At 42.1% G+C, this 27,887-nt stretch overlaps 2 protein-coding genes across 4 annotated transcripts; both read left to right on the top strand.

The window, feature by feature from the left end:
• Nucleotides 1–478: 478 nt before the first annotated feature.
• On the top strand, nucleotides 479–16,746 carry SMG8 (SMG8 nonsense mediated mRNA decay factor; the record flags this gene model as incomplete). Of its 2 annotated transcripts, XR_014229994.1 has the most annotated exons (6): nucleotides 479–2,198; nucleotides 2,892–3,037; nucleotides 3,449–4,324; nucleotides 5,821–6,029; nucleotides 12,463–12,505; nucleotides 16,725–16,746. XR_014229994.1 is itself a non-coding variant. In XM_082328477.1 (4 exons), 4 exons carry the CDS (start codon nucleotides 479–481, stop codon nucleotides 6,016–6,018), a joined length of 2,940 nt encoding a protein of 979 aa, XP_082184603.1. In that variant the 3' UTR covers nucleotides 6,019–7,316. The 2 variants fall into 2 exon arrangements, 1 of the variants encoding a protein (XP_082184603.1); XM_082328477.1 differs by lacking the exons at nucleotides 12,463–12,505; nucleotides 16,725–16,746 and having other exon boundaries at nucleotides 5,821–7,316.
• On the top strand, nucleotides 7,733–26,522 carry GDPD1 (glycerophosphodiester phosphodiesterase domain containing 1; the record flags this gene model as incomplete). Of its 2 annotated transcripts, XM_082328479.1 has the most annotated exons (11): nucleotides 7,733–7,868; nucleotides 12,463–12,505; nucleotides 16,725–16,860; nucleotides 17,531–17,576; nucleotides 18,923–19,041; nucleotides 19,694–19,783; nucleotides 20,844–20,977; nucleotides 21,664–21,723; nucleotides 22,570–22,621; nucleotides 23,206–23,364; nucleotides 25,881–26,522. In XM_082328479.1, the coding sequence occupies 10 exons, from the start codon at nucleotides 7,733–7,735 to the stop codon at nucleotides 23,326–23,328; spliced, it is 939 nt and encodes a 312-aa protein (XP_082184605.1). In that variant the 3' UTR covers nucleotides 23,329–23,364; nucleotides 25,881–26,522. The 2 variants fall into 2 exon arrangements, with proteins under 2 accessions (XP_082184605.1, XP_082184604.1); XM_082328478.1 differs by having other exon boundaries at nucleotides 23,206–26,522.
• Between the last annotated feature and the right edge of the window lie 1,365 nt (nucleotides 26,523–27,887).

Below are 27,887 nucleotides of genomic sequence, written 5' to 3' on the forward strand. Positions count from 1 at the left end.
GAGCTCAGCCCAGGTCCTGTCGCCAGGCCTCTGTGCAAGCTCAGGAGTTTGCACCTCAGAGACGCCCCGCTCAGCGGGAGATGCGGGCGCCGCCGCCGCGGCCAGGAGAGCCCAAAGGGTCTCCCTTGGTACGGCTGTTCGTAGGGTTGTGAGAGGATTGACTTAGGCGCCGGCGAGTTTCCACTCTGGCCGCGACGCGGGTCTTTCCAGAGAGCTGCCACCGCCTGCCCCATGGGGGAATCGCGGCCCCGCGGCGCTCAGCACCCGGGCCGGGCTGTTCGGGGACGGGAGACCTCCGTGACGCCGCGCTAACGCTCGGCTACGGCCCGCCTCGCCGCTCCCGCGGCTCTCCCCGGGCTGCGCCGCTGCCGGCCGCCGCCTCCGCCCCGCCCGAGGCCGGGCCGCGCATGTGCGGGAGGGGCCGGGCCGCCGCTTCCGGGCGGGCGCGGCGCAGGCGCGGGCGGGGCGGAGCGGGGCCATGCCGCTGGCGGCCGGGCTGCCCGGAGGGGCGGCGGGGGCAGCCATGGGGGCGGCGGTGGGGCCCGTCAGCCTGCGGGAGCTGCTGCTGGCCGCCACGGCAGCCGCCGAGGGGGGCGGCGCGGCGGCGGCCGGCGGCGATGAGGAGGTGTGCGTGGTGGGCATCTTCGGGAAGACGGCGCTGCAGCTGTGCTCGGAGAAGGCGGCCCTGGTGAGCACCGTCTGCGACCGGCAGGTCTTCCCCCTCTTCGAGCAGGAGGACCCCGAGCTGGCGGACGGCGCCCCGGGGCAGGAGGGCGACCCGGCGACCAAGGACTACAACCAGCTGCAGGCCTACTACAGCCAGGAGAGCCGGGTGCTGTACCTGGTGCTCACCTCCATCTGCGACACGCCGCAGCTGCTGCGGGCCTGCGGGGACCTGGCGGCGGCCGAGAGCAGGGAGAGCGGGCCCGGACACCCCTCCGGCGGCCCAGCCCCGCTGCCTCACGCCGAGGCCCACGAGTTCTGGAAGCACCAGGAGAAGCTGCACTGCCTGAGCCTCCTCTACCTCTTCTCCGTCTGCCACATCCTGCTGCTGGTGCACCCCACTTGCTCCTTCGACATCACCTACGACCGCGTCTTCAGGGCGCTGGACGGGCTGCGGCAGAAGGTCCTGCCCTCCCTGAAGGCTGCCATCAAAGACTGCCCGGTCGGCAAGGAGTGGAAGCTCAACTGCAGGCCGTGCCCTCCACGCCTACTCTTCCTCTTCCAGCTCAACGGGGCCCTGAAGGTGGATCCCCTCCCAAGCAGGGGCCAGGACCCCTGCGGTCACCTGGAAAAGCCACCCCCCAAGAAGCACTCCCCCAAGAGGAGGTTGCAGCATGCTCTGGAGGATCAGATCTACCGCATCTTCCGCAAGAGCAGGGTGTTAACCAACCAGAGCATCAACTGTCTCTTCACCGTGCCTGCTAACCAGGCTTTCGTGTACATTGTGGCTGGTGGGGCCCAGGACGGAGATGATCCAGTGGCCATGCTTCTTGACCAACTCAGGAACAACTGCACCATGAGAGAGACTGACTCGCTGCTGGCTCCCACCCTGTCGGGACCCAGGAGGTATCAGATGATGCGGCACGGCAGGCAGCAGCTGTCCTTCCATGCAGAGAGCAGCAGCAGCAGCTCCAGCTCCTCTGGACAGCTCGTGGACTGCACCCTCAAGGAGTTCTTGTGGCAGCACGTGGAGCTGGTGCTCAGCAAGAAGGGCTTCGATGACAGCGTGGGGAGGAACCCGCAGCCCTCTCACTTCGAGCTCCCAACCTACCAGAAGTGGGTTGCTGCAGCTTTAAAACTGTATGAAGTGACCATTGAAGGCAAAGATGATGACCCGACCTCTCTCACCGGGGAACTGAGCTCAAAAATCATGGGCAGCATCAAAGTCTTGGAAGGCTATTTAGATATAGACACCAAGTTCTCTGAAAACCGTTGCCAGAAAGCCCTCCCCATGGCCCACAGCGCCTATCAGTCCAACCTGCCCCACAATTACACCATGACGGTCCACAAGAACCAGCTGGCGCAGGCCTTGCGCGTGTACAGTCAGCACGCCCGCGGCCCAGCCTTTCATAAGTACGCCATGCAGCTGAACGAGGACTGTTACAAGTTCTGGAGCAACGGGCATCAGCTTTGCGAAGAGCGAAGTTTAACTGACCAGCACTGCGTGCATAAGTTTCATCTGCTTCCAAAAGCAGGTAAAGAAGCTCACTTGTAATTGGGTTTTATGGTTTAATTTTGTATCTGCTTTTAAATGCCTTGTCTTAGGCTGAAAACACCGACTCTGGCGTGTTTATGGAAGATGAAAGCTTGGCAGCTTTAAAACTTCATCTTTGTGTAGTGGGATTAATTATTGTAGAGCTGTTGTGCAGGTTTCCTTTATGTTGAGTAATGTTTAGGAGCGAGTGCACTGGTAGTAACTTTGATTTTGGTAGTAACTTTGATTTTGGTAGTAACTTTGATTTTGGTAGTAACTTTGATTCCATCTTGCTAATTAGAGACCTTACACTGGAGTCCTTCTAACAAGAGATGTGTAAGAGAACAAAAGTTCTCTAGGAAGCATAAGTGCCTCCCCTTTTTTTTAAATAGTTTGATTGATGTCGATCAAGGAATAGAAACTGTCTGAGATACATTTATTGCAGGCAAAAGAACTATGTATACCTTTGAGGAAGAGGCTGTAAAAACAAAAGAAGATTCCGTCAAGTGGTGTAACCTACACTGGAACCTTGTATTAAAAGTGGGAAAGGGAGGGAGTTGCTTGACAAACTGGCATTGCTGGCAAATGATTTTGCATATGTATATAGCAAGGAGGAAGCAGGGGATGAAGGGAGTTAAAGAATGCCTAGAAATGGTGAGCAATTTTATCTAGGGTTTGATTGGTTTTCTTTCAGGGGAGAAGCCAGAAGCAGACAGAAATCCTCCCATTCTGTACCACAACAGCCGGGCTCGTTCCACTGGTGCCTGTAACTGTGGAAGGAAACAAGCTCCTCGGGATGACCCCTTTGATATCAAAGCAGCTAATTACGACTTTTACCAGGTAACTATTAGGTCTCTGGTTTTGCTTCAAGCAATGCTTTTGCTTCATCAAGAAAGTCTGCATTCTGAAGTGACTACCAGTAAGTTTCCTCTTAACCTTATCAACTTGTAAATGTTGCTTGGGGGAGAGATTTCTGGGAGCAGAAATGGTTCGCACAACAGGCTGCGCAGAGTGGGCAGTTCCAGTCTTCACCAGTACCTGCACACAGGGGCATCGATTTACACTTCAAGTGTGTTGGTTCATGTGAATTTTAAATCCATCGTGTCTGCGGGCCGTATTCCTATCACTGCTTTGGTTCTCACATAGCACAAACCTCTTGAATCTTAATTGTAGCTGCTGAATGTTATGACTCTGAACTCCCTTATCTCCGAGGTGGAAGATGGAAAGTTAACCATGTTTTCTTTCTCATAGCTGCTGGAAGAAAAATGCTGTGGGAAACTGGAGCACATCAACTTTCCCATATTTCAGCCAAGCACACCTGATCCGGCACCTGCTCGGGATGAGTCGTCGCCTGCCCCTCCGGAAGGCGAGATTGAGAAACTTAAAGAAAAAGAACCTCAGACTCAGGGAGAAAGCACAGGCCTGAGCTTAGCCCTCAGCCTGGGTCAGTCAACGGGCAGCTTGGGCACTTACCCGCCTGATGCCCAGGGTGGAGGGGACAACGCAGAAAGTCACGGGCAGAGCGGGGACTCCAAAAGTGAGAAAAGGCCAAGCTTGGTAGATCGCCAGGCATCCACTGTCGAGTACCTCCCTGGCATGCTCCATTCTAATTGCCCCAAAGGCCTTTTGCCCAAATTCTCCAGTTGGTCACTGGTTAAGCTGGGGCCTGCTAAGGCTTATAACTTCCACACAGGTTTAGATCAACAGGGCTTTATCCCGGGTACAAACTATTTGATGCCTTGGGACATTGTCATCAGGACGAGAACTGAAGATGAAGGAGACTTAGATACCAATTCCTGGCCTGCACCGAACAAGGCTGTTCCTGGAAAAAGAAGTGCGGTTGTGATGGGGAGAGGAAGACGGAGAGATGACATAGCTCGAGCTTTTGTAGGATTCGAATATGAAGACGCACGTGGTAGGAGGTTCATGTGTTCAGGGCCTGATAAGGTCATGAAAGTGATGGGAGGGGGGCCAAAGGAATCCGCCATCAAGGCCCTCAATTCTGACATGCCGCTGTACATCCTGTCATCGACCCAGGGACGAGGACTCAAGCCACATTACGCTCAGTTCATGAGGCTCTTTGTGGTGGTGCCTGACGCTCCGCTGCAGATCACGTTAACACCTCAGGTAAGAAATGGAAGAGGGAATCGGGGAACAGCAGAGCAAGGGTTGGTTGTTGCAATGTCAGCTGCAGGACTGGAAGGCAGAAGGGTGATGGGCAAAGGGTGGCAGAGGGATGCTACAAAAACTCTTTGCGACTCAAACCAACTTCAGTCAAGTTCTCTAAGGCAGTAGTCGCCAAAAGTGTCTGTTTTATCAACAGTTGGTTTTTTTTAAAAACTTCAAGATTGGCTTATGCCAGCTTTATACTTTAGATAAAGTAAGTTTTTAAAAAATATTTTATCAAGGATGAATTAATAGCATTCCATACTGTAATAATTGCTTCTTTTTAAAAAGATAACAAGTGAGCAGTGACTGTGTAAGAATGAATTTATCATTTTAAATGTCATAGAGAAAAGCAGCGACTCATCACTGAGATTAATTACTATTAGTTACCCTTTGAATTTAGGAGGTGAAAAGGTGTTGGTTTTTTTTTAATTGGAGATTTGTGTATTAATGTGTATTAAAAAAATGGAGAAAAAGCTCCATTTACACTTTATTACTTTTTAAGGTAGTAAAATATAAAGAAGTGTATCTTCCTTCAATTACTGCTATATGAAATACTGTGTGCTTATTATTTGTTAGTCTATGGCAAGAAAATTGGTGTTCATTGTACAGTAGTGTCACTGAGTAACAACAGTCAGCACGAAACGTGTCCATATGGGGGGGGGAGGCAGATTTGGGACATTTTGCAACCCTTTGAGCTGTTTGAGAAGTGCCACGAGACAACGGAGTTGGCTTCTTTTATGGGACACCTTCAACAACTCAAATATGAACCTGCTTTGTTTTAGCAGTTAAAGGAACAATACTGACTGAAACCTGACACCAACACCAAAATTTCAATGCAGTTTGCAATTTATCGTGTTATTGTTTGAAACTGAGGCAAGAATTGAAGGTTCAGTTTGCACTGATAACTTACTTTGCTCTTCATTCCCAGCTTACATCTGTATCACAGCTTTTGACTCCTAAGGGTGTGTTTTTATTTGGAAAATCCGTTACGTGGGTTCCTGCATCAGTTCCTCATGTGAATAAGGCTTTCTGAATCTTTTCATACGAATTATACAAGAGCCATATTAAATATTGCTGAAATCCTTGAAAATTCACGTTGGTTTAGAGTGAGATAACAGCTCCAGGATACCTGTGCTGCAGTGTTGAAATCTGCTGTTAACACAGCGTTTCCTACTGCCCGAGAGGCGAATGGCTTGTGTTTGTATTGTGGGCCCCCTTGGTAGGGCCTAATCTGCAGCCTTAAATTCAGCATCTTCACTGTGACAAAATTGGAAATTTATGGATGTCTCGCGATAACAGCACAGTGGTTTCCTGGACCATGCTCAAGTGGCTGAGAACCTGGTTGTAGGCAAGACTTAATAGACTTACTTGGATTCAGTTTGCTCTTAGGTTTGGGGGTTTTTTTTAATTCTAATGATGTTTGATTATCTACTCGTATTTCCTTTTGATTTCAGGTTCAACCAGGGCCACCACCTTGTCCTGTATTTTACCCTGAGAAGCAGGAAATAACCCTTCCATCTGACGGACTGTGGGTGCTTAGATTTCCTTACGCATACGTGACAGAACGTGGACCCTGCTTTCCTCCCAAAGAAAGCCAACAATTAATGAGTTACAAAGTTCTCCGAGGAATACTGAAAGCGATTACACAATAAGAATTGCTCAGGTAGATTGATTTTTAGTTTAAAAAGACTATCTTCAATTCAAATTATGGATTTTGGTTCATGTCTGTTACCCAACAGCCATCACTGTGATCTAGTGAAGCCCACTGTATTTCACTGGAACACAGTCAGATTGAAAATAAGGTCTGATATCAAAGCGGAGAAAGGAATCCGAGACATGTAAATTTTCCATTTATTAAATTTTCTTATGTAAAAAATAAAAGCAGGTTATCGCAATATACTGGAGCCTGTATTACTAGATGTTTTGATGATAGTGCTTTTCCCCATCATATCTTTCTGCGTACATATTTAGGAATATTTAAAAACGGGCATTGCCTGAAATCAAGAGTTTCCTTTGTCATATTGAGGCAATGATGGGCAGAATCTTTTCTCTTTTTCTGAACAAGCTATTTGTATGTAAACAATAGATGCTTCTAATGTGGTGATGTAGAAATCATTTGTCTTTGATATTGTCTTTTTAAAAAAAAAAAAAGGCGTTGCAGTTCTGATTTGTATTAACATTATAGTCAGAAACTGTGCTTACCTATATCAAGTTGAAATATTTTACTGTATTTGTATTCATAGATCAGACTTTGTTAAAAGGCCAACTTAATTTCATATTTTGGAATGACAGATCTCTTTGGAAACTAAACCTGCTGGTCAATTTGTGGAAAATGCAGAGCTGTATAAGCTTGCTCATTATAAGCAACTGCAGCTTAATTGTCAGCGTAGCTTAACTTGTAGTGATTAAACAGACTTTTGGTTGCTAAAAGGGTGGTTTTGGTCCAGTTTGAATCTCAAATTGAGGGAGTTTGGGTAATTATACTACACTTTCCAGATGCGCTACATGATGTACTGAAAGGTAGCTTAAATACTGCGAGCTTCACGCGTGGCTGTCGGTGGCAAAAAATTAGTGACAGTAAATCAACTTTTTTTGTCAAGGTAAGATGTATTAGTGATAGTGGCTGTATGCTGAGACCTAATTTAGTTTCTAGAATATTTGTTTTTAATTAGCATGGATAAAAAATTTAATTTGACAATTTGTTATAATAATTAGCCTGCATGACCAGAGTTGAGACCTGGTTTCTGTTTGGCGTACGACATCTCTGATCAGCTGGTGTGGAAAACACCTCCCTCTGTCTGTGAAGACGACAGTATCTCCCTCTGCACACCTTAATGAATTTACATTTACCAAGCACTTAGCGGTTCCCGAGCGCAATCAATAAAATGAAAAGCACTACAGAGAACAGTTGTCTCTGTGAGATGCGGCTATGCTAAGGCAGCGGGCGGAAAGCAAAATGGGAAATTAAAGCGTGTAATTGGAAATCGCTCACAGCATTTGTGAACTATTTTTAAAAAAGCGCCAGCCGTGGCAGGCGTGTGGAGGTGCGAGGGCCCGGCCGAGGGACGAGGCCGAGCTCCCCCGGCGGAGGCGGCCGAGCCCCGCTGAGAGGAGACCGCCGAGCCCTTGGCGGGAAGGGGGGGGGGGGGGTCCCCCGCGCCTGCGCACTGACGCCTCCTCCCCGGCTCGGGGGCGGAGGGGAGGCGGTGCGGCTGCGCGGCCGCAGTGGCAGCGGCTCCGGCTCCGGCTCCGGCAGCGCCGCCGCCTCGCTGGGAGCCGGCTGCGGGCCGGGCCGGGCCGGGCGAGGGGTGGGACAGGACGGGGGAGGCCGGGCGGGGAGCGGCGTTAGCCGGCGAGAGGCGCAGGATGTCGGCGACGCTGTACCTGCTCTCCACGCTGGGCGGATACGTCCTCACCTCGGCGCTTCTCCTCAAGTGTCCGGGGCTGCTCCACCGGCCCAAGCGGCAGCGCTTCCGCTGCCGGCACATCTCCCACCGCGGCGGTGAGTGAGGGGGCGCGGGGGGGGGCCCTGCCCGCCGCGGCCCCGGGGGGCGCCGCTTCCCGCCCTCCCCTCAGGCGGGCGAAGGCTGCGGCCGCCCGCCGCTCCCTGAGGGCTGCAGCCCTCCCCGGCCCCGGGCGCTGAGGGGCTCCCCTGGCCCCCGCGGCCGCCCCCGGGGGGCGATGTCCCCCCGCTCCCCCGGGACGCCTCTCTCCCTGCCGCCTGGTGCGGGCGGGCGCTGCCCCAGCCCTGCCGGGAGGGACTCGAGGGGCTGCTGCGCCGTGCCCGTCGCTCGCAGCGGGCTCCCTCTAAACCTTCCTCCCGCAACCTAATTTTAGGTGCCACCTGCTGACCAGTGCTTGATTTCAAAGCTGAATTAATCTCCGAACTCAAAACGCGTCAGCCGAAATCGGCTTGTTTTACGTGGGTTCCGATCGGGATGGTTTCCCTCTCAAACGTCTGTATTTTTTCTTCCTAATGATTCGGTGTTTCGGTATTTCTCTTGCTAATGAGAGAGGCGGCTGACTGTTGCTTAGATCAGGTACAAAAGGTCAATCTTCCTGCCTCTAATTGCCTATTTGCTTGGCTTTCTGGTTTTGGAAGCAATGCAGTTTGCTGTGACTCTGTTCTTGCTCCCCTTGCTGTCGGAGATGGTTAATGGTTCAGTGCCGTGGTAAAACCGATCCCATTTTGAGAGTCTTATCCCCTCCGTACACCTTGCGCCCAGGCCTTGTGGGCAGGCTGGTTGCTTCTATCTGAAATAGCTAAAAGATGTTTTTAAAGTTTCATTTACCTTTTCCAAAGCATCGGGAGGAAAAACGATACAGCAAATTGTATTTTCCTGTTCTGTGAAGATCAGTTCTGCGCTTTCCCCTGCTGCCTCATTCAATTCGTGAAAATAGTCCGTTAGTATTTCTCCCAAAATTCTGCGGGAGATATGTCAGATGCTGAGTTTAAACAGTTTTCAATGTTGTATCTAGTGCCAGTTTATGCAGCGTTCACCGTTTTAGCCAATGGTCCTTAACTACAGGTACTGCCTTGAATGACTAAAATACAACAATTAGAGCTGATCTCTTACAGATTTTATTACTTGCATTTCTTTCATTTAGTTTATACGACAGATTAAGTTTCTTTATAGTTTTAAGTATGGCATAAAATGCACCTTTTGGTTTGGAATACATATATTAGCTGTTTCCTGGTAGGTATGTATTTTCGTGCAACGAGCAAAGGTTCTCAATTTTGACTGTTATCTGTTTGTTAATTTGCCAGCTGTTAAAAACTGTTGGAACTTGGTATGATCTCTTTAATCTCCTTTTGTTCTCACTTCTTTGCAATGACCTTAGGTAAGATATACAGCCCTAAGCCTAGAATGCAAGTGTTTCGGCCAGTTGCGCTAAGCACCATTAGAACAACAGGAGAGCCTTACTCAATGGGAGGATTATTCATTAGGCGTTCAGAGACAAAGTCCACGGTCTTCGAATTGTTCTGTGTCCACATGTGTACTGTGAAATACACCTGTGGTAGAAGTACAACCCTTAATATCTCGGCAGCTTTTTGCTTATCAGGTACTATGAGACTGAAGATTGCTTACTCTTTACTCTCTGTAGCATTTACCTTATAACTTAAATTCCTACGGGACTTAAGTTCTCATCAGGCTTTAGTCATGCTGTAGCTTTAGATGCAGTGTCACGTTTCCTATTGCATTACTCCTATTAACTTCCGAGATCAAGGTAACACTTAACTTGTTTGGCTTTTTCCTCTCTGAGATGAAGCCTTGTATGTGAAGTTTTTTTTAAGTCTGTGGGTTTCTTCATGCAAGAATTTTCTTATCTCAGTTTATAGCTCGTCAGTGGAAGCATCCCTGAATTAGTTCTTCACTTCTGCATGATTTTAAAATTGGTCATTTCTGAGATCAATAATTAAATCTTGATGTTCTGTCTTAGAGTCCTCTATCAATGCCAGCTGCATGGACTGGATTGCAGGGTCTTTGAGACAGGGTAGCATGATGATTTTACAGAATCACAGAATAGTTGAAATCGGAAGGGACCTCTGGAGATCATCTCATCTGACCAGAGCAGGGGCAACTAGAGCAGGTTGATCAGGACCTTATCCGGTTAGGTTTTGAATACGTACAAGGATGGAGGCTCCCCAACCTCTCCGGGCAGCCTGTTCCAGAGTTTGATCACTCTTACAATTAAAAAAAAAAAGGTTTTTTCTTATGTTTGTAGACTGAATTTCCTGTATTTCAGTTTTTTCCTATTGAGTCTTGTCCTTTCCCTGGGCACCACTGAGAAAAGTCTGGCTCAGTCTTCTTTACTCCCTCCCATCCAGTATTTACAAATGTTGGTAGGATCCTCCTGAGCCTCTCTTCTCCAGGCTAAACAATTCCAGCACCCTCAGCCTCTCGTTGTATGCAAGAATCTCTCATCCCTTAATTTTCACAGCCCTTCCCAAGGCTTGTTCCCATAGATCCATGTCTGTCTTGTATTGTGGAGCCTAGAACTGGGCACAGCACTCCAAATGTGGTTTCGCCAGTGCTGAGTGGAGAGGCACAGTCGCCTCTCTTGACCTGCCGGCAACATTCTTGCTAACGCACTTCTTTGCTTACATTGGGGGTAAAAACCCAAACCAACAGAACTTCTGAGGGTCATCTCCTTGAGCCAGTGCTTGACATTGACTTCTTGTTCCATCATGGTGCTTTCAAAATTCAGAGTATGCGATCATAATGTTTGGATGTGGCCGTTTTGGCTCACAGGATGCTAAAGCATGCTGGGGAAGGTAATTTCTGCGTGGGAAATGCACGTAGTTCACAACACAATACATGAATGTGGAGGTGCGTTTAAGTAAATGTCAGAAGCCCTTCAGTCAGCCCAGCCTTTTCATTTTTAAGGAGGGAAAATGATTTAGTACATCAAATCACTTGCTTGTCGTAGTTCCCTTTTCTGAGTGTGGTTTGCAAAACCCATGTTGCTAATTTAGAATTCCTGTTTCAGCTGATCTCTTAACTTTTTTCATCATTTCCCCAAAATGCTACAAGACAGGCGTTTTGTTACCAACTGGTTTGACTCGCCATACCTACCTCCCTAACATGTGACTCGTTAGATCAGTCATTTAAAGTTTTATTTTTGGAAATTTCTTCCCAGGAATGTTAGAATACTGTTGTTTTGTTCACAAATTGAAGACTGAATCAGTTTTTCCCCCCTCTCTTACCGTTCAGGATATATGGGCTGTATTGTCACAGCTGATAAGTTATCTAAAACCTCAATTTTTATTGCAGTTAACTTATAACTAATCATCCAGGTTCTATGCAAATTTTTCCCATCTGTCAGGCAGTCATCAGTACACAAGGAGATTCTCATGCTCTCCTCTATCCCTTGGTCACTTTTGCCACTCAGCTTATTCCTAGTTCTGCAATCAAATTCCATAAAATATTGGTAGATGTCTGATCAGAGAAGCTGCTGTGGACTTACTGTATTGGTTTACGTTAAACCATGCAGATTTTATTACAATTTAATGTCAGTTGAGTCTTTCATTTTGTAAACTTACCAATGCAAGCTGACCTGATAACAACAATTTGAAATTGCTAGTTATGCATGCATAGAATTGCATTGCTTTAATTAAGTAACTAAACACAGACAAGTATGTACGGGTAAGGCTTTGTTAATAGGCAAGGCCTTAATTGAAGCTTTTATAATTGTTGTTTACAAAGTCTGTCACTCATCACTGTCAAAGAGGAGTTAAAATGTGCGTAGATATCCTCATCAGTACATGTATTTTCCTGAAGTTGTTTTGGTTTTCAGTGTATAATATTGCCTGTTTTCTGAGGGAGGGAGAAGGCACAACCTTTCCGAGGCCCTAAGCAGGCTGATTTTCAAAGATTTTTATGTAGAGAATGATGGCTTAAGAGTTGCAGAGTTTACTCCTGCTTGAGAGAAAATTTAATTTGCGTGTCCTTTCATTTCTTAACTGGAGTTGATGTGTGTTTCCGTCCTTGTGTGTGAGACCTCTCTTTGCCAGCAGCATAAGCCTTTATTGACAGATTTGTGCTGTTTCGGGAGGTATCCTTGCACTGAAAAAAGAGGTTGTCGCCTCTTGGAGCATCAACTGGGTTACGCGTTTAGGGAATATCAGCTTTAGAGAGAGTGTGTGTGTGTGTCCCCTCTTGTCACCGTTCCTCTTAGTACTCCTCTAACTCTGAAATAGACTTTTTGCATATGCTGTTCCTATGCCTGTGGAGCATATTGTCATAGCCAAATACAACGCCTTTAAGGAAAAACAGGGTGCCCAACCTCTGGTAAAAAAACCCACTTTGTTTTGTATATTCAAAGTGTTACACAAATCCAAGATAACAGCTTTCTATTTTTTTTCTTTTTTTAATTGTTTTATCTTGAGAAAGTCCTGTCAAGTCCTGTCTTTTGGGTCTCCCCAGTAGGTTAGTGGCAACAGGGATTTCTGACTCTAACTTCATATTCATTCCTTCAAATATCTCCTCAAAATATGTACTTTTAAAAATCCTTTTTTTTTTTTTTTATTTCCACTGGGATTGAGGGGAAGAAAATGGTTTTGTAACATGTTATAGTTTATGTTATTTTTGTAGGTGCTGGAGAGAATCTGGAAAACACGATGGCAGCCTTTCACCAGTGAGTACAAATGGAGCCAATAATGCCTAAATCAGTAGTGTTCTCATTGTCTTTTGTGAGTGAAGCAATCAAGAAAGATAGGACTTCCATCAGCTGCTTGGGGTACAGTGTCCTATTTCTACAAGTCATCTCTCCTTTGGATGACGTCTGTGGATTGCTAAATGTTACTCCAGTTTCAAAAAGAAGGAATTGAGATACCACAAACTATGATTTGTACACAATAATGTGGTAGACTGGCAATTGGAAATAAAACTCCTGAGGCCTGATTCCTCCTGTGCTAGCTAATAAAACATGAAACAATACTGCTTCCATGTTTAATGGCAATTGCTTCCATTAACTTATCATTATAAAGCTATTTTTTGTAACTGCTATCATACACTGATTTTTCTAGATACATTGATGTCTCTCAAAAGGTATTTCTGATCATAGCCTATACCAATATGCCAGTTAGCATACAAGGCTGGATTTCAGGAAGTCTGAATCTGTTCGCTGCTATGATGGCTGTAAGCAATTCTCTTAGATATTCCACAGTTTCATGGTATTCAGTTCCCTCCTCTATATAGAAGGTTAATAACTTGTCTCCCAGAATTATTGTGACCAAAATCCTAATGTTAACTAACTTTTCATATACCATCTGTAAAACTATTAAAAATGTTTGTGTTATGTTTTTTCCCTTCATACGCATATTTCATTCGCACAATGTGTGAAAGCCTCTTATCTAGGGGTTTAAAATGGAGTTGGTACTGGAAAGCCTTTTAAGCCTCCAGCATTTAAGTAGTGAATTCTAACAGGGTTCTCAAAGGCATTTGAAGAAGCAGCATATCTAAAACTCCAGCTGCCAATGAGCAGTGACCAAATTATGTAGGCTTCTCTTTGGTTGGTTTGGGTTTTTTTATTTGCTTTGTGCTAAGTAGCTTCATCAGTTCGCACATTTACTTGCAGACTGAGGAGTGCCAGCTTTCCCAACCAAACAGTGCTATTGAAAGTACAGCACTATTTTCTATCTCCATGGAAGCTTAGCATAGTTTTGTGGGTTTTTTTTTCCTGCTGGCCTGCCTTTTTTTCAAGTCTGCTACCACGGTTTCTGGGAAGTGCTGCTTTTTTTTAACCATTTCTTAATTTTCATTTAGTATCATACTGGTTTTATACGTATAGGGCTCTTAGAAAGAAAGTTATACCATAACCTATTTTTATTTCATTCCCAGAAGTAAGCTGTAGTACTTAAGAGTAAGGACTGTGCTAGGAGTCAAATAATGTTTTGAGATAATATAGACATTTGTCTGACTCTCTTCTGACCATTTTACTTATTTTACGACTATAGTGTAACAAATGCGTTGAGGTCCGCTTTTTGAACTCATCACAACTGTCAATAGCAAAGTTCAGTTACTTGTTTTGAAATTGTCTTGGCTGAATAATAAAGGCATGTTACTTCTGCAGAAAGCAGAGTCAGAGCGATTACTTTGCATTAGGCAGTAGAAGGTCTTCTGGCTTCCTCTGTTGAGGGGTAATGGCCTTCCCATCTGCTCATTCCCATCTCCACTGGTAAGCTAGCAAAAGGAATTGGGTAGAAGACTGGTGATCTGCATGGTGAAAAATCAGCTGGATTGGCTCAGATGGCTGGTATGAACGAATCAATTTATAATCCATCGAATTTTGCATGAAGCCAAATGGGGCATGCCTGCCAAGAGCTGTTTCTGCAGGTTTGGACAAGCAGGCATATTTGACCACCGATGTAGTTGAATCTGGAAGGGAACGCTTGTCTGCAACGCAAGACCTACCCCCTTGCTTTTGCTTTGTTGACAGTAATCTAAATATTGACAAGCAAATAGTTTTATTTATGCTATTTACACTTTAACAGTGATTGGAGAATATTTAATACTGTTGCATGATAATGAAGAAATTATTATAGTAATACATAAACAAAGTGTGTGTGTGGGGAAGGCCTTATTGATAATTTCAAGTTCTATACTAGCTTAACTTACAAATATTCTGGAAGGCAATTATAAGCTTTTTCTACCAAAGACAGTATTTTTTTGTTTGCATGGTAAAATACCTAATAGATTTTTTTGGCTGTAATCATGTTATACTGTATTTAAATGCTTCTGTGGTGGTTTTAGATTTTAAAATAATTGATTTTAAGCTAAAAGAGACACTTGCAGTGTCTTAAAGTATTTGGGGATCTGGCATAAAAATGTCATATGAATTTAATTACGTGTTTAATTGTCCCTAATACAGCCATGTATTAGCGTGGTCTTGACAAGAAGCTGCTAAGTAAACTCTCCTGATATTTTTCTCATTGTATTTCTTTTATGAACTTACTTGATTTAGAGAGAAAGCTTTTAAACACTGTAGTTACAGCAGTAAAAGTACGTGGTCAACTTAGTATTTATAAACTCTATACATTGTGCTGCGTTAGGCCTTGCCTAATGGAATTTAGTTTCCAAGGTAAGGCTTTTACATATTTCCTGGTATGCCCTTTTACTTGAAAACAGTTGGAGTTAAACACAGGCAAAGAGCTCCATCATCCTAATTTGCAAATGTGAGTCTGCTTCACAGCTTGAGTTCTGGGGCAGCTGGATCTGAATCCAACACGTTCTCCTGAATCTGGAGAACATCTGGAGCCTTCTCTGGAGCAATGTAGATTTGATGCGTTATTACAGAGCTGCAGAACAAACTGATTTCCAGCTGAAAAAACACAGCACTTCAAGGAATCTTATTTCACAGCAAGCTGCTAGTAAAAGCCTGGCAAATTCGCAAATTTGTTAACAAGGCAGGTTGTTGTTCTCCTTTTTCCACGCAGCATCAGTCCTGAATTTCTTAAGCAGTAATATTTCTAATAAAGTTTGCTGGTTAAATGATAACACGTGGGACTAGATGGGAACGTCTTCTGCAAATTTGGCACATCTCCTGCAGCATATTTGGAGATGCTTTTCCTCAGGAGGGAAGATTACACAGAACAGGCTGTGTATCTTCCATGTGTAATAGGATTTTGTTCCTCTCCTAATTCTTAATTAGTGGCACTGGAAAACCGTTAACAAATTGGTTTTAATTTGACAACCCCCCTCTTGATCATTATCCCAGCTGGAGTAGAAATTGTGTTAAACACTTATGGGAGTATATTCTAATTTTTTTTTGTTTTGTTATTGCATTTGTGAATGTTTATGGCATGTCTGTACTTCAGCAGTCAATAAAGCCCTTTTCTTAAGGAAAGGGCTGTTTCCGAAGTCGCAGAGCTTTGGGTCCGGTATAGGCTGTGCTGACAGATGTTATACGTTTGTCCGTAGGTGGGTAAAAAGAACAGCCCAGTGCTTTGAAGGAGGTGTTGAGGCTTCAGGCTGGGACTTTTAGCTGTCTGCTGGAATGACACCTTCAGAGTATCTTTTCTAATGAAATGAGCAATTTGCTTCTCATTGGAATAAAGCTCAGTTTTTCTGTTCTGGTGGAAGGTTTCTTGTACTTATTTTTCATCAGTGTTATTACTACTTTCTGCTTTCTTTACTCCTACTATGAGCTAAGCTTCTATAGAGTGGATTTGGGATTGGATTAGAACTTTTCAAAGCAGCGGATTGGAACAGGAATAGCTATTTTTCTTTGAAAAATATGTCTGGGTGTTTTAGTGGTTTATTTTTTTTAATTTAAAATTAAAACTTTTTCATTAAAATAATAATAACTTTTTGAAATGTAGTTTTGCTAGCCAAAAGCCTGAAAGCACCATTGCTAATTTCCCAATCCATCCATTCCTGATTAACTTAAATCAAGTAAAAAAAGGCTTTCACATCCCTGTCGTATGTTGTTTATGCTTACCACAAAATTGATTACTTTTTTAAAAGAGCTCACTTCTTCCAGTGGTAAACGTGCTGATACTAATAAACATCACACTCAAAATGCTGAAGCAATACTTTAGAAGTAGGTTTCTCAATACTGAGGTGGTAGGCTGCAGTTGACAGGTACGCTGCTTGATTTCTATGGAAGACGGAGCCAAAGCTCCTGAGTTCAAATCCCATCTCTGATGCACGATACGTTGTTTATTCTTGCATCAGCTTTCCCACTGCAGCAGTTATTTGCTTCTTGCTTTGCAACAAGATTGTAAGGATTCATTGCATCATAAAGCATCTGAAGTACCTCCACTGGGATCAGTTTAATTGGATAACATATCTGTGTTAGGTTTGGACCTGTATGAAATACATGTGTGGTTCAAGGCAGACTTCTTTGCTTCCAGTGCGGTTAATATAGGAACAGACATGTTGGAGCTCGATTGTCATCTGACGAAAGATGAGCAAGTGGTTGTGTCCCATGATGAGAACCTGAAGAGATCAACAGGAGTTGATGTCAACATATCCGACCTCAAATACTCTGTAAGTTGAAGAAAAAACGTTAGTGCTGGATAGTGTTTAAAAATGCATTTGTAGAGTGGCTGGGGTGGGCAGGAAGGTTGTGTGTCTAGTATCCAGAATCTAAGGAGGGGATTCATCCTGTCCTACTAAAAAAAACAAAAAGTTAACTAGGCTCCCTCTGTAGTCAAGGGAGGAAAACCAGGATGCTTCCAGAGGGTGATTAACTCTGTGCAATCGTAGGTAGGATGAATAGCTTTCTGGAGGTGGGCCTGTTTTGCCATACTGATGACAAAGGAGGCTTAGTCAACAAGCTCCTTCTCGTATGACCAGCTTTTTAATGGGAGAACCAGTAGATGAATCCCACCTGCATTGACAGTTTTAAAAGCCTGTTTTACGGAACTGTCTTTCCAGCTGATATTTAAGTGGAATTCTTAGAATTTTCAGACAGACATCTAAAAACATTTTGCCTTACTCAGCTACAGGTAACACAAGTCTAAGAATGCCAAACAGATCAAGTAAGAATGAACACAGTACTTCTAAATCACTTTCTGGGCAAGAAGATTTTAAAAAAAAAAAATTTTATCTTTAAAAATAACTTACATGGCTTAGGAATTGTAACTTTTTTTGTCTTTTTTGAGAAAAGTCAAGATTATGCATTTGAATTAGTATTCCATTTCCCTTTATTTCTAAGGAACTTCCACCATATCTCTGCAAGTTGGATGTCACATTTCAGAAAGGTAAGTTTTTGTCTTTTGCTGTTCCAATTGATAGTACCCATAACTAATTTTCCATTATTGTAGTGTGGCAATTTCTTATTTTGGCCAAGGGAGTAGAAAAGTGGATTTGCTTCTATCAGTATTTTGATAAGAGAAGTTTTAAAAAGAAAATATAATCCTAGCTTTAGAAACCAAAGTATGTTTTTTTCATACCAGTTGGCAGTGACTAAGTTTAAGATGTAAGATATGTTTTTTCCAAGTAAACATTTCAATTGTTTGCTTGTTTACTTCCTGCAACTGCTTCCCAGTTCCCTTGTGAGATCATCAGAGGGAGCTGATTGAAAATTTCTTGTACCAAAAAATGAAGAGAAGGCAGAAGAGAGTTTCTTTATAACTCAGATGCCTTTGTGCTGGTGCACTCTGGGCTTGAAGTACTACAAGATGTTAGATAATACAGACGTTTTCAGAAGGGTGAATGGAAACAGTAGTAGTTACTGTATGTATGACTTAAAGTTCAGTACCAATATTGCTGCAAGAGAGGAAAATCTAGAAAAAGATTAACCTGTTTTCTTGTGAAAACTGTGGTTCGTGGGACTATAATTTGAATAAAGCATACAGGCTAAAATTGAGAGCGCTTCCACCTAGAAAAGGCTACCAGAGATGATACCAGATGCCTTTGCTTGCTCGAGGGGCTTTGTGACTGCCTTGTGTAGCCTTTCCATAATTGAATTGCCCAGCAAACAAATTTTGTGTTAAACATTTCTGTTCAAAATTGTGAAATACTTAAAATGCACCAAGATGAGATCCACAACGTGTTATTTTCACACATGTATATCTTTTGTTTATGTACAGTAATATGAAGAGATGGCGAGAGCCTTCAGTTAATTCCCTAGCCAAGCAGTTTCAGGCAATAGAATCTGGGGGGTTTGCCTTCTGTTCCCTGTACTCATTATGCTTCTGCAGTAAATTTTCCTAGAAGGAAACATTTTTCTCGTTTGGTCTTGTTTCATATTAATCTCATTGCATTTGGTATGTGGTAGCTGAGCCCATGTTTGCTATTTCAGGATTTTAACGATGCCTGCACTCCTACTGTTGCTAAATAATGACTGAATTTAATGAAGTTCAAACATAAATGTGCAATATGCTGAGGGTATTTTCATTATGGAAGTGAGCTTGTCATAATTAATTACAACTATCTGAGTGAAGTAATTTTTTTTTTTTTTTTTTTTAGTTTAAAAGTGCACTAATTCTAGGAACTATATAATATTTTAAAAAAAGTTTAAGATGACAAGTGCTCTGACATCTCAGCTTTTATCTGTGGTGTATTAAAAATGGTCACAGCAGTGACAACTTTCTTGTTTCCCCAGAATGTCACTGCGAGGGAAAAGACAACCGTATTCCACTCCTGAAAGAGGTGTTTGAGGCATTTCCAGAAACTCCTGTCAACATTGACATCAAAGTGAACAACAACGTGTTGATCAAAAAGGTACATGAAAATCTATGCTGTACTGAGACTGAATGTGGTGTAATGATGTTGAAATTCCAAAAGAAAAGTTCCTTGGAGTTGCTAGCAGTCTGTGACGCTAAACTCTCTGTTCTTGGACTGCTTCATCCTTCGCAAGTTAGATCTTGCTCCGTTTATGAGGTAATACAGAAGACAGAGAAGTGATCTTGTGCCAGATATTCAGCAAACCGCTCTTTACTGACCCTTTATCTTGACGTGAAACTGATGCTGCCCTGCTAGACACATCTATGGATTGTACTTTGTATGAAGGGTCACCTTATAGACTGTTGCCTACCAAAGCATCGTAAAAACATAATGTCGGTGTAAAGATAAGTGTTCATTACAGAAAAGGAAATCTGCTTTCCGTCAGATACTATTTTGCCATCTCGTTTTCTTAAATTATCTAGGGTTTTTTGTAGGTATAATGGTCTTTCTTTTTACCTGTTGACCTGAACGCCTGTTTCTTTCCAGTCAAAGCAGCACAGTCATCTTAAGATGGGAGAGAGTACAGAAGAACTATCTTTTCTGTAATGACTTATGTAGTTGAAAACTAACAAGTAGAGTTTCAGTTAAATAATTCTGCACATAATTTTCAATGAATACATGTTAGGGTTCTGCTTTTCTTATATTGCAGGTTTCGGAGCTTGTGAGTCAGTATAAGCGAGAGCATTTGACGGTATGGGGGAATGTCAATTACGAGGTTGTATCAAAGTGTCTTAAGGAGGTAAGAATGGGTCCAGCTAAGCTTTGTTCTCGCCTGCTTGTTACTGTGTGGTGACAAAATGTACAGAATAGCACCCTGTAAACAAAGATCAAGCCAGCTATGCCAGACCTTCAGATATAATGAGAAATTTTGCATTTAAATTGTATTCTGCTTACTACACTGTTACAATAAATCAAGCACAGCTAACACCCATGCACTCTGCAATAAAATACTTGAGGAATTAAGCTTAATCATGTTTTATTCTTGTTCTATAAAATATAGGGTGTTATGATTTTATGCCAGGAGCTCTTAGAGCCTGTTTTGCGCATCATTCATCTGGTACAAAAGGAGTTTTTCTAAGGATTTCTTATTGTGTGTTTCTTTTTATGAAAATAATGGATGTGGCCACTAGTTGACACACAATTGTATTGGTGTAAAGCTCTTTTACAGCTATAGATTCTTTTCCTTTTTGTGCTGAGGAATTGTACAATTCAGAATTAAATTAAAATTGTGCTTAGTCCGAGGGAGTTATGCACCTGAGTGAAATTGATCTAGTTGAGAGTACAGATAGTGTTCTGATGTATCTGTGCAGGACAACACACGATTTCCTACCTGAACAGCAGTTCTATTTGTTCATTTTCATAGCATCAATGCCCAAATATTTTGATTCACAAACCAGCATCTTTAAAAATGTGTTGTGAATGGAGTTGATGTGATATCAAACTGTAACAAGTCCTGTGCTATAGCACAGCTTGTTCTTTGTGGTAATACTAGCCTAAGATAAAATGCTGCATAGTGTCATACAGTCTGGAAAGACGATGAAGGCAGGTAACAAAAGCAGCACTGCGACCAGTGGAACTTTGCTTTTTCAGGTCCCAGTGCTCCTTCAAATTGCATAAAACTTTTGCTTGGATTACAAGCTACCAGAAGGGGTAATTTGAGTTCAGTGGCAGGCATATCATAAACAGTTGCCAGCCTAATCGTTAGGTGCAAGTGCTAAACTTTAAACGTAAAATTTAATTGCAACAGACTCAACAATCTACCAAGATAATTTAGAATCTTTCTTTCCTGTTTCCTGCAGAATGCTGACATTCCCGTCATCTTCTGTTTGCAACGTGTCCTCCTGCTTCTTGGCCTGTTCTACACTGGGCTGCTGCCATTCATTCCTTTCAAGGAAGAATTCTTGGAAATTCCCATGCCTTCAATCATCCTCAAGTGAGTTAGAGTCCGTCGGTGGGTGCTGCACTGAAATGACAGTAAAACAAGTGAATGATAATGCCAGCTTCAGCATTGGTTTTGTTGGTATCCTCAAGCTGAGGATACTGTTTTGCTAGTTTAGGCACTTTTGTATATTCCCAAGAGAAAGCCATGCAAATCTTCTGCTCCTCTGTACTTAACCTGACTCTGGCCAGCTCTGAGTTACTCAGGTGTTAGCGTGGGGTGCCTGTGTCTATCAGTGTTTCCTGTTTACAGCATCTCCTGTAAATACTGCCTTCATGCAGCTGCCTTTACAACGCAGCTTGTGCTGATGCCATCTAGATAGTAATATGCAGCAGTGCTGTACAAATAACTACTTCTTGCACTTTTCTTCCTCTTTCTTGAGAATAACTTAGTCTGAATAAGGCCAAGAGGCAAGTTAGTAATAGGGTGGATATGAGATTTCACGTGCTCTTTGTTTCTCATACTTTACTCCAAACGCTGCTGAGTACCCGTCTCTGCTGCTTCTCTTAAACGTAGCTCATTTCTCTTGTGTAACCCTGTTCTAAGTCACTGTCTTAGTGAAATTATTGCGCTAATTTGAGAAACTGCAAGATTAATTCTTCATGTTCCTTTTGCAAGAACATCTCAAATAATATTTTAATCTGTGCTCTGGTAATTTTTTGTTTCCTGTTCTTTAACAGGCTGAAAGAACCACAGAAGATGACAAGAAGCCAGAAATTTATTATCTGGCTAGCTGATGCGTAAGATTTTAATCTTGTTAAATTTTCATTTATATTTGGCCTATATATTAACAGTTGGCTCAAGCAGCTAAGACTAGCTATTGCTGTAGCTACTTGTTATGTTGTAATTTTTTTCAGTTTCTTCTAGCTTTTTTGTCAGTGCAGCATAAATCATATTAAAATCTTACGTAGGTGTTCCTGTATGCTTTTTATTTTTCATACTCTGAAACATACTGAGGTGCAGTAACAGTGGGAATTATTCCAATTTAGTCTATTTAGTTTCTGTCGTTAAGTGTGTTCAGGTAATTAGCATGCAAGTAGATTCAGAATGCAGCTTTCGCGTTTTCATGGGACTGTGACTGTTTCATAATGTTGTCAGAGGAGATACTGTTTGGCTTACACGGAACACTTCGCATTTTAAGACTATCTGTGCTTCAGAGGAAACTTAGTCATATGCTTTCAGAGGTTGAACGTGACTGCAGTTCAGTGTCTTCTGGCCCTTGCTTCTGTGTTTCAAGAGTTTTCATGTCTTCTGGTGTGAAGGATCAAATCTCTCCTGAAAGCAAAGGGATTGATTCATCGGACATGGTACAGGCTACCTGTACGATGAAGGAGGAATCTGCTGGATTTGATCTTCAGAAGAGTTGATACAAATGTCCATAGTTAATGCAAATTTCTGGGTATCTGTGTTAATCAGTCTTTAGTTGCTTGAACTAAAAGTTTTCTATAATTAGGTTTCTAATCACTTTCTTGTGGAAAACATTGAGTCTAAATGCTCTATGGAAAACTTATTACAGAACATCAACGGACATTGAAAATGTAATTTATATTTCAAGTTTGTAAATAATATCTTTCTCCTTTCTGCAGATTGCTAATGCGGAAAGCACTTTTTGACCACCTCACTGCTCGGGGCATTCAGGTACAGTGTGGCAAAGCTAAAGGAAATGTGCTTTTTACTTAGTGACAATTTGAACCAGCCAAATATGGCCTTAAGATGGGTTCATGTTCTCCCCAACATGTTCTGTTGTGTTGCTAGGATAAGGGGCTTTTTGGTTCCTGAGCAGTAGCTTATGCTGTTACATTTGCAGTTCTGTATATATTTGCAGTTGCAAAGGAAGAATTGTATGCTTGGAAAAAGGCTCTTTAACTTAAATCCCTTTAAGTTATTTTTTCCCCACTTCAAGCTTAAGCCTACAAAATCTGCTAAACTGCTTACCTATTTTGGGCTTTTCACAAAATAATATTTTGACTTTTGGAAATACCTGAAGTCTCAGGTAACAAAACGGAGTTGGAGTCACCACTAGAAAATAACCCCTTTTGGAGGGTGAGGGGGAAGAAATTGGATATGTTTGTGTGCGTGTCTTTGGCATCACAGTGTAATCATGTATCATTTTAAATACGTGCAGCATCATCTCTTTCACATGAAACATTTTAGGTCAAAAGTCACCTTTTTAAAATTTGAGTATTTCCTGTAATAATTTGTCTCCCTATCCCATCTCATAGGTGTATATTTGGGTACTGAATGAAGAACAAGAATACAAGAGGGCATTTGATTTGGGAGCAACTGGAGTGATGACAGACTATCCGACAAAACTTAAGGAGTTTTTACACAATTATCCAGCGTAAAGGAAGAAAACCAAGGAAGTTCTTGGAGACGAGATTGTGAGCCAAGGATTTTCTTCATTTAAAAAAAAAAAAAATCAAGCAGCATACACAGATCACTTTGTTTGAAAGATGTAATTGGATGATCTATTACCTTGTTGTTGAGTTGCTACCTAATGTAAAGGTTGTCTATTTATTTTAAAACTTTAATTACATAGTTTACATTTGTAAATAGCTCATTTAGCAACAGCGCACTTCACAAATAGTCATGACTAGGAAGAAGGTTGCTGGATAGGATACCTGTAGATAATAAGCATTATTTTACCTGTCACAAGTGTTCCTAAGCAGATGTCAAGACATGTCGGTTATTCCAGTTATATTCTAGTGGGCAGAAATGAAAGAATTTCTGAAAGTGTACCCTGTGTGTATGCATATCTTGTGCTGCTTTTAGTTTTCAGATAACTTGTAGATCAGAAAAGAAAAACAACGCACAGGAGAAATAGAAAGCGGAATCCGTGGCTAGCCAGATAGTTTAGCCTGTGAAGTGTAGTCAGTAAAGGTGGTCACATTTTTACCAAAATTAACTCACTTGGTCAGTATAGATTTACTCAATTATTCTTACTGACAAGAATGTTGAGCTTGAGTTGCAACTGTATTTACACCCCTTTCTGATGTGATGGTAATACTGTGACTTATTGGTCGAGGTCTAAATACAGCATTTAAGCCAGGTTCTGGGTTTGGCACTGAGTTCCACTGCAAGGGTCTAGGTTTGCCCCTGGTTCTGACCTGCCTGTCAGGCTACCGTGGCATGGCCGTAGCTAGATTTCCAGAAAGGAAGGTTGCACTTATTATAGATTACACTTACTTTGAAATAGTCTTTTCACAAAGGAAGCCAATGGTTTAGAAGTCTTTTGCACATTTGTAGTTCTAACATCTGTTGGCTTGATGAATGGGAAGTTGTTTTTAGGGTGAGGGACCAAAGGCGACGTAAGTTTGGTCAGGAGTTTCAGGAACAAATTAAAATGTTCCTATTAAATGAATTCACCCGAAGCAGATTTATATGCATACTTATAAAAGAAGCAAGTGTCAGTCTAGGATGTGTGTAAACTTTAGTCTTTTCTCTCCACAAAAGTACATTCGGTATTCATTGAGTTTGTGTGCATGGACGTGGAAGTAACTTCACTGGCAAAAGCCAGGACACCCCAGGTCTGATGGAATGGGGTTAGATAGGAAGGCATTTCTGGAAGCTTACCTGCTGTTCTGTCATTGTGAACAGGTGTTTTACGTGTGTCAAACAGATTTGAGCCTGCAGTGCCTACGTGCTTTGGTGCTGGTATGTTAGTGGTAGGGTTTTTCAGAAAGAATTTGATTACTGTAGCCTAATTATGCACAAGGACATGTATAAAGCTCAGTCATTTAATCATCAGATACCGCTGGAACAAAACTATTGTTTAGTGATAGTATCTACTTCTTTAAGGGACTTCATGTGGAAATGATGGACCTTAATAATAAATAGAGTGGCCAGATGCAAGAGTATATTTACTGCAAGGTATACTCACTGTTATAAAAACTTTTAAAGTAAGTAATTTTATTTCCCTTGCTAGCTCAGATTTGGAAGGGCTCTTGTTTCACTCCACTGGCTGCTGTGCCATACGTGTAATCATGGAACGTCTTTGCTATTTCATTATGTCTGTCAGCAGGCTGTCAGTGCTAGAATGTCAAGTCCACCTGGATGGATAGTATTTGTTTCTGCATTATAATTCCTTTCTGAGGAACATTTCCACATGGATGAAGTGGAAGAAACTACTGCATTTACGATTTAAGTGAACGTGTCATGATGGTGGTGAATGAGTTAATGGTGTCCGTCTAAATATCTGCCTGGTTAAGATAGCTGTGGATTCAATTTCCTCTTAATTTAAATAATCAGGTTTGTTGCTCGTTGAGTGCAAGAGAGGAAAATGTAACTTCCTAACTGTTCATAGGAAGATGGATGAAATGATTTATTATGTGCTAAGCTGCTTGTTTCCCTTTCAGACCAGTTATGTCTGGTCAGATAACTGCTAATAATCAGTCTAGTCATAGTTCTGCCTGCTTTCTAGTAGTCAGAGAATAGTTATAGAATAAGCTCCATATGCAGCTCAGTAGGCAAATTAAAAACTTCTACCCTTTGTGTCTTAATTTAGTTTACTAGCCAGTGTGTAGGTCCAGATAGTTTTTATGCAGTGTGGTTTTTTTCCAACTCAATTTTATTGCTATTGAATTTCCAACACACACACCTGTATTAAGATGCAAATATAATTCTGGTTTTAGAAAATAATAGCAAATAGCACTTACACATTAAAACTTTGGCGTTTTTAGGCTAGGAAAAGTGAAGTTTTTAAAATACCAGTCTTGATTTCCGGACTTGATCTCTCAAGGGACAGGTGATGACTTAGTTTCTCTCTCAAGTTTCCCTCATCACTGCATAAGTAAACTATTTTGCTTTATTCGATATTGAATGACAAAACACAGTTACTGAAATGACAAACTTAATATTTTAATTTCATTTTAATCTTTTTCCTCTTTCTCTTTAGCAGTGGTGTTGGAAACTTCTGCCTTCGAAGATGCTCAACACATTTTTCAGCTGCTAGTCTTCCTACATCTGATGTAGCTTTTGACTGTGCTGCTTATACATGACCTCTCTTTGTTAAGTCTACTACTTAATATCTGAAATTTGAATGAGTCAAATTACATGGGAGGGAAGGGGTTCAGTGCCGGAAAAGCTGCTGAATTTATTCAGTCGCTCATTTGGGCTTTAGTACAAGAGCTAAAGTTTGATTTCTTGAGACAGACAGTGTTGCATGGATGAGGCCGTGAATCTGAGCACCAATGCACAGGGCTTAGGCCATGATAACTGTTTGTAACAAAATAATATGGAATTGAGGTAACTGTAGAATGTTTGTTCTATCAAATCATTGTTTTGAATATTCCAGAACTTGCTGTGTAATTTTTAAACCCCTTGTACAGAAAAGCATTTGTTGAGAACTTGCACAGCTGTCCAGGAGGATGTTCAATTGATCTCTGTCTCCAAGGAGAGATTCTTTTCAGGTACTTTTAACTCTAAATATTGTTTAACACTTACTGTGTTTTCAATCCTGTTGCAAAATATTTTATGTATGAAGGATGATGCATGTATTCCATGCACTTTTAATTTGCAGAAAATCTTGTGGACCTCTCTAGCTCCAGATCTATGAAGTGATTTTTTTCTTTTCTTGTAAAGAAAGATTCATGCTCTTGAAATGTGACACATTAAAACATCTTTGCTCATAAAAGATCTAAAACCAAATACTTATTAATTGTGACTTCTTTGCCTAAAAGTATAATTTCTGAGATTATGATGATGTATTTATAGTGTAGTAAACACTGAACTTTCGATGGTGATCTTTTTATGTGGATAGGATTGCTGAAAAGAAGGGGGTATCTTACATACTCTGAACTTTAAAGACGTTTTTGGCAGTGACATCGGTTTTCTCATGTAGTAATCGTAGTATCCACAACTATGCGCAGCTCAGTGAAGCCTGCAGAGGACTTAAGCCTGCCTTCTCCACATGCAAATGAACTTTTAAGTAAAACTTTCGAAGTCAATTCCAATTTGATTTTTCTAGAACTTATTTTAAGACAGAAACAGTAGTAGATAAACTTGATCAACTGTAGTAGATAAACGTGATCAGAAGTGGTCTCCATACGATGCTAGAAAACAGGTAGAGAATTTTGCTGGTTCAGCGATGCAGTGTGTGCTGTTGCTTCATGGCTTCCAAACAAAGGTCTGTCTGCAGAACAGGCATCGCATGCTTCAAAGCAAGCAGCCTGTCTGTGCACCTGAAAATTCAAATAATCAAAATTTAAGATTGGAGGAGAGTAGGAAGGTGTACAAATTAGATACTAAACTCTTGAAATTTTACTATATGTTATTCAGCTTGAAGTAGACGGGTCTTGTGTAGTAACGGCAGGGGGAGAAACAAGGATGAAGATCCCAAGTGTCTTAACTAGCACGCCAGGAGAGTCCATTCTGTGTATATGTTTTTGGCATCAGCATCTTTCAATGTAAAGAACTCGCAAATTCTGTCTACTTGCCTAGGATTGTAGCACCTTTAACTTAGAGTGGAGTCTGTAGCTCTGTATGGATGAAAGCAGCAAGGCAAAATGAGCCAAGAAATGCTTCTTATTTTAATAGTATTTTGAGAAGTATTACATATGCTGGTGTCTTGGATAGCCATGCTCAAAAGTAATTGCGTAAGCGTGAGAGCATTGGCCTTTGCTTTGCACTCCAGTGTAAAAACGGCTGTCTGCATCAGAGCTGCTTTCTAATTATTTATTTTCAGAAATCATGGTCCTCAATTCCTAAGCACAGTAACGCATGCCTAAATAAATACCAGCTTTTTTGGTTAGGGGACATGTCATCTTTTTTTTTTTTTTTTGAAGTATACTGTTTGGTTTTTATCCAATTTAATGATTGGTGGCCCAATTCTGGCAGTTATAAGACTGTATGTGCACATTTATAACATTACTGGTCAGGTTTTGGAAACACTGACAAAATCATCTTA

Source organism: Platalea leucorodia, assembly GCF_965183815.1.
Source record: "Platalea leucorodia genome assembly, chromosome: 16".
NCBI classification, from domain to species: domain Eukaryota; kingdom Metazoa; phylum Chordata; class Aves; order Pelecaniformes; family Threskiornithidae; genus Platalea; species Platalea leucorodia.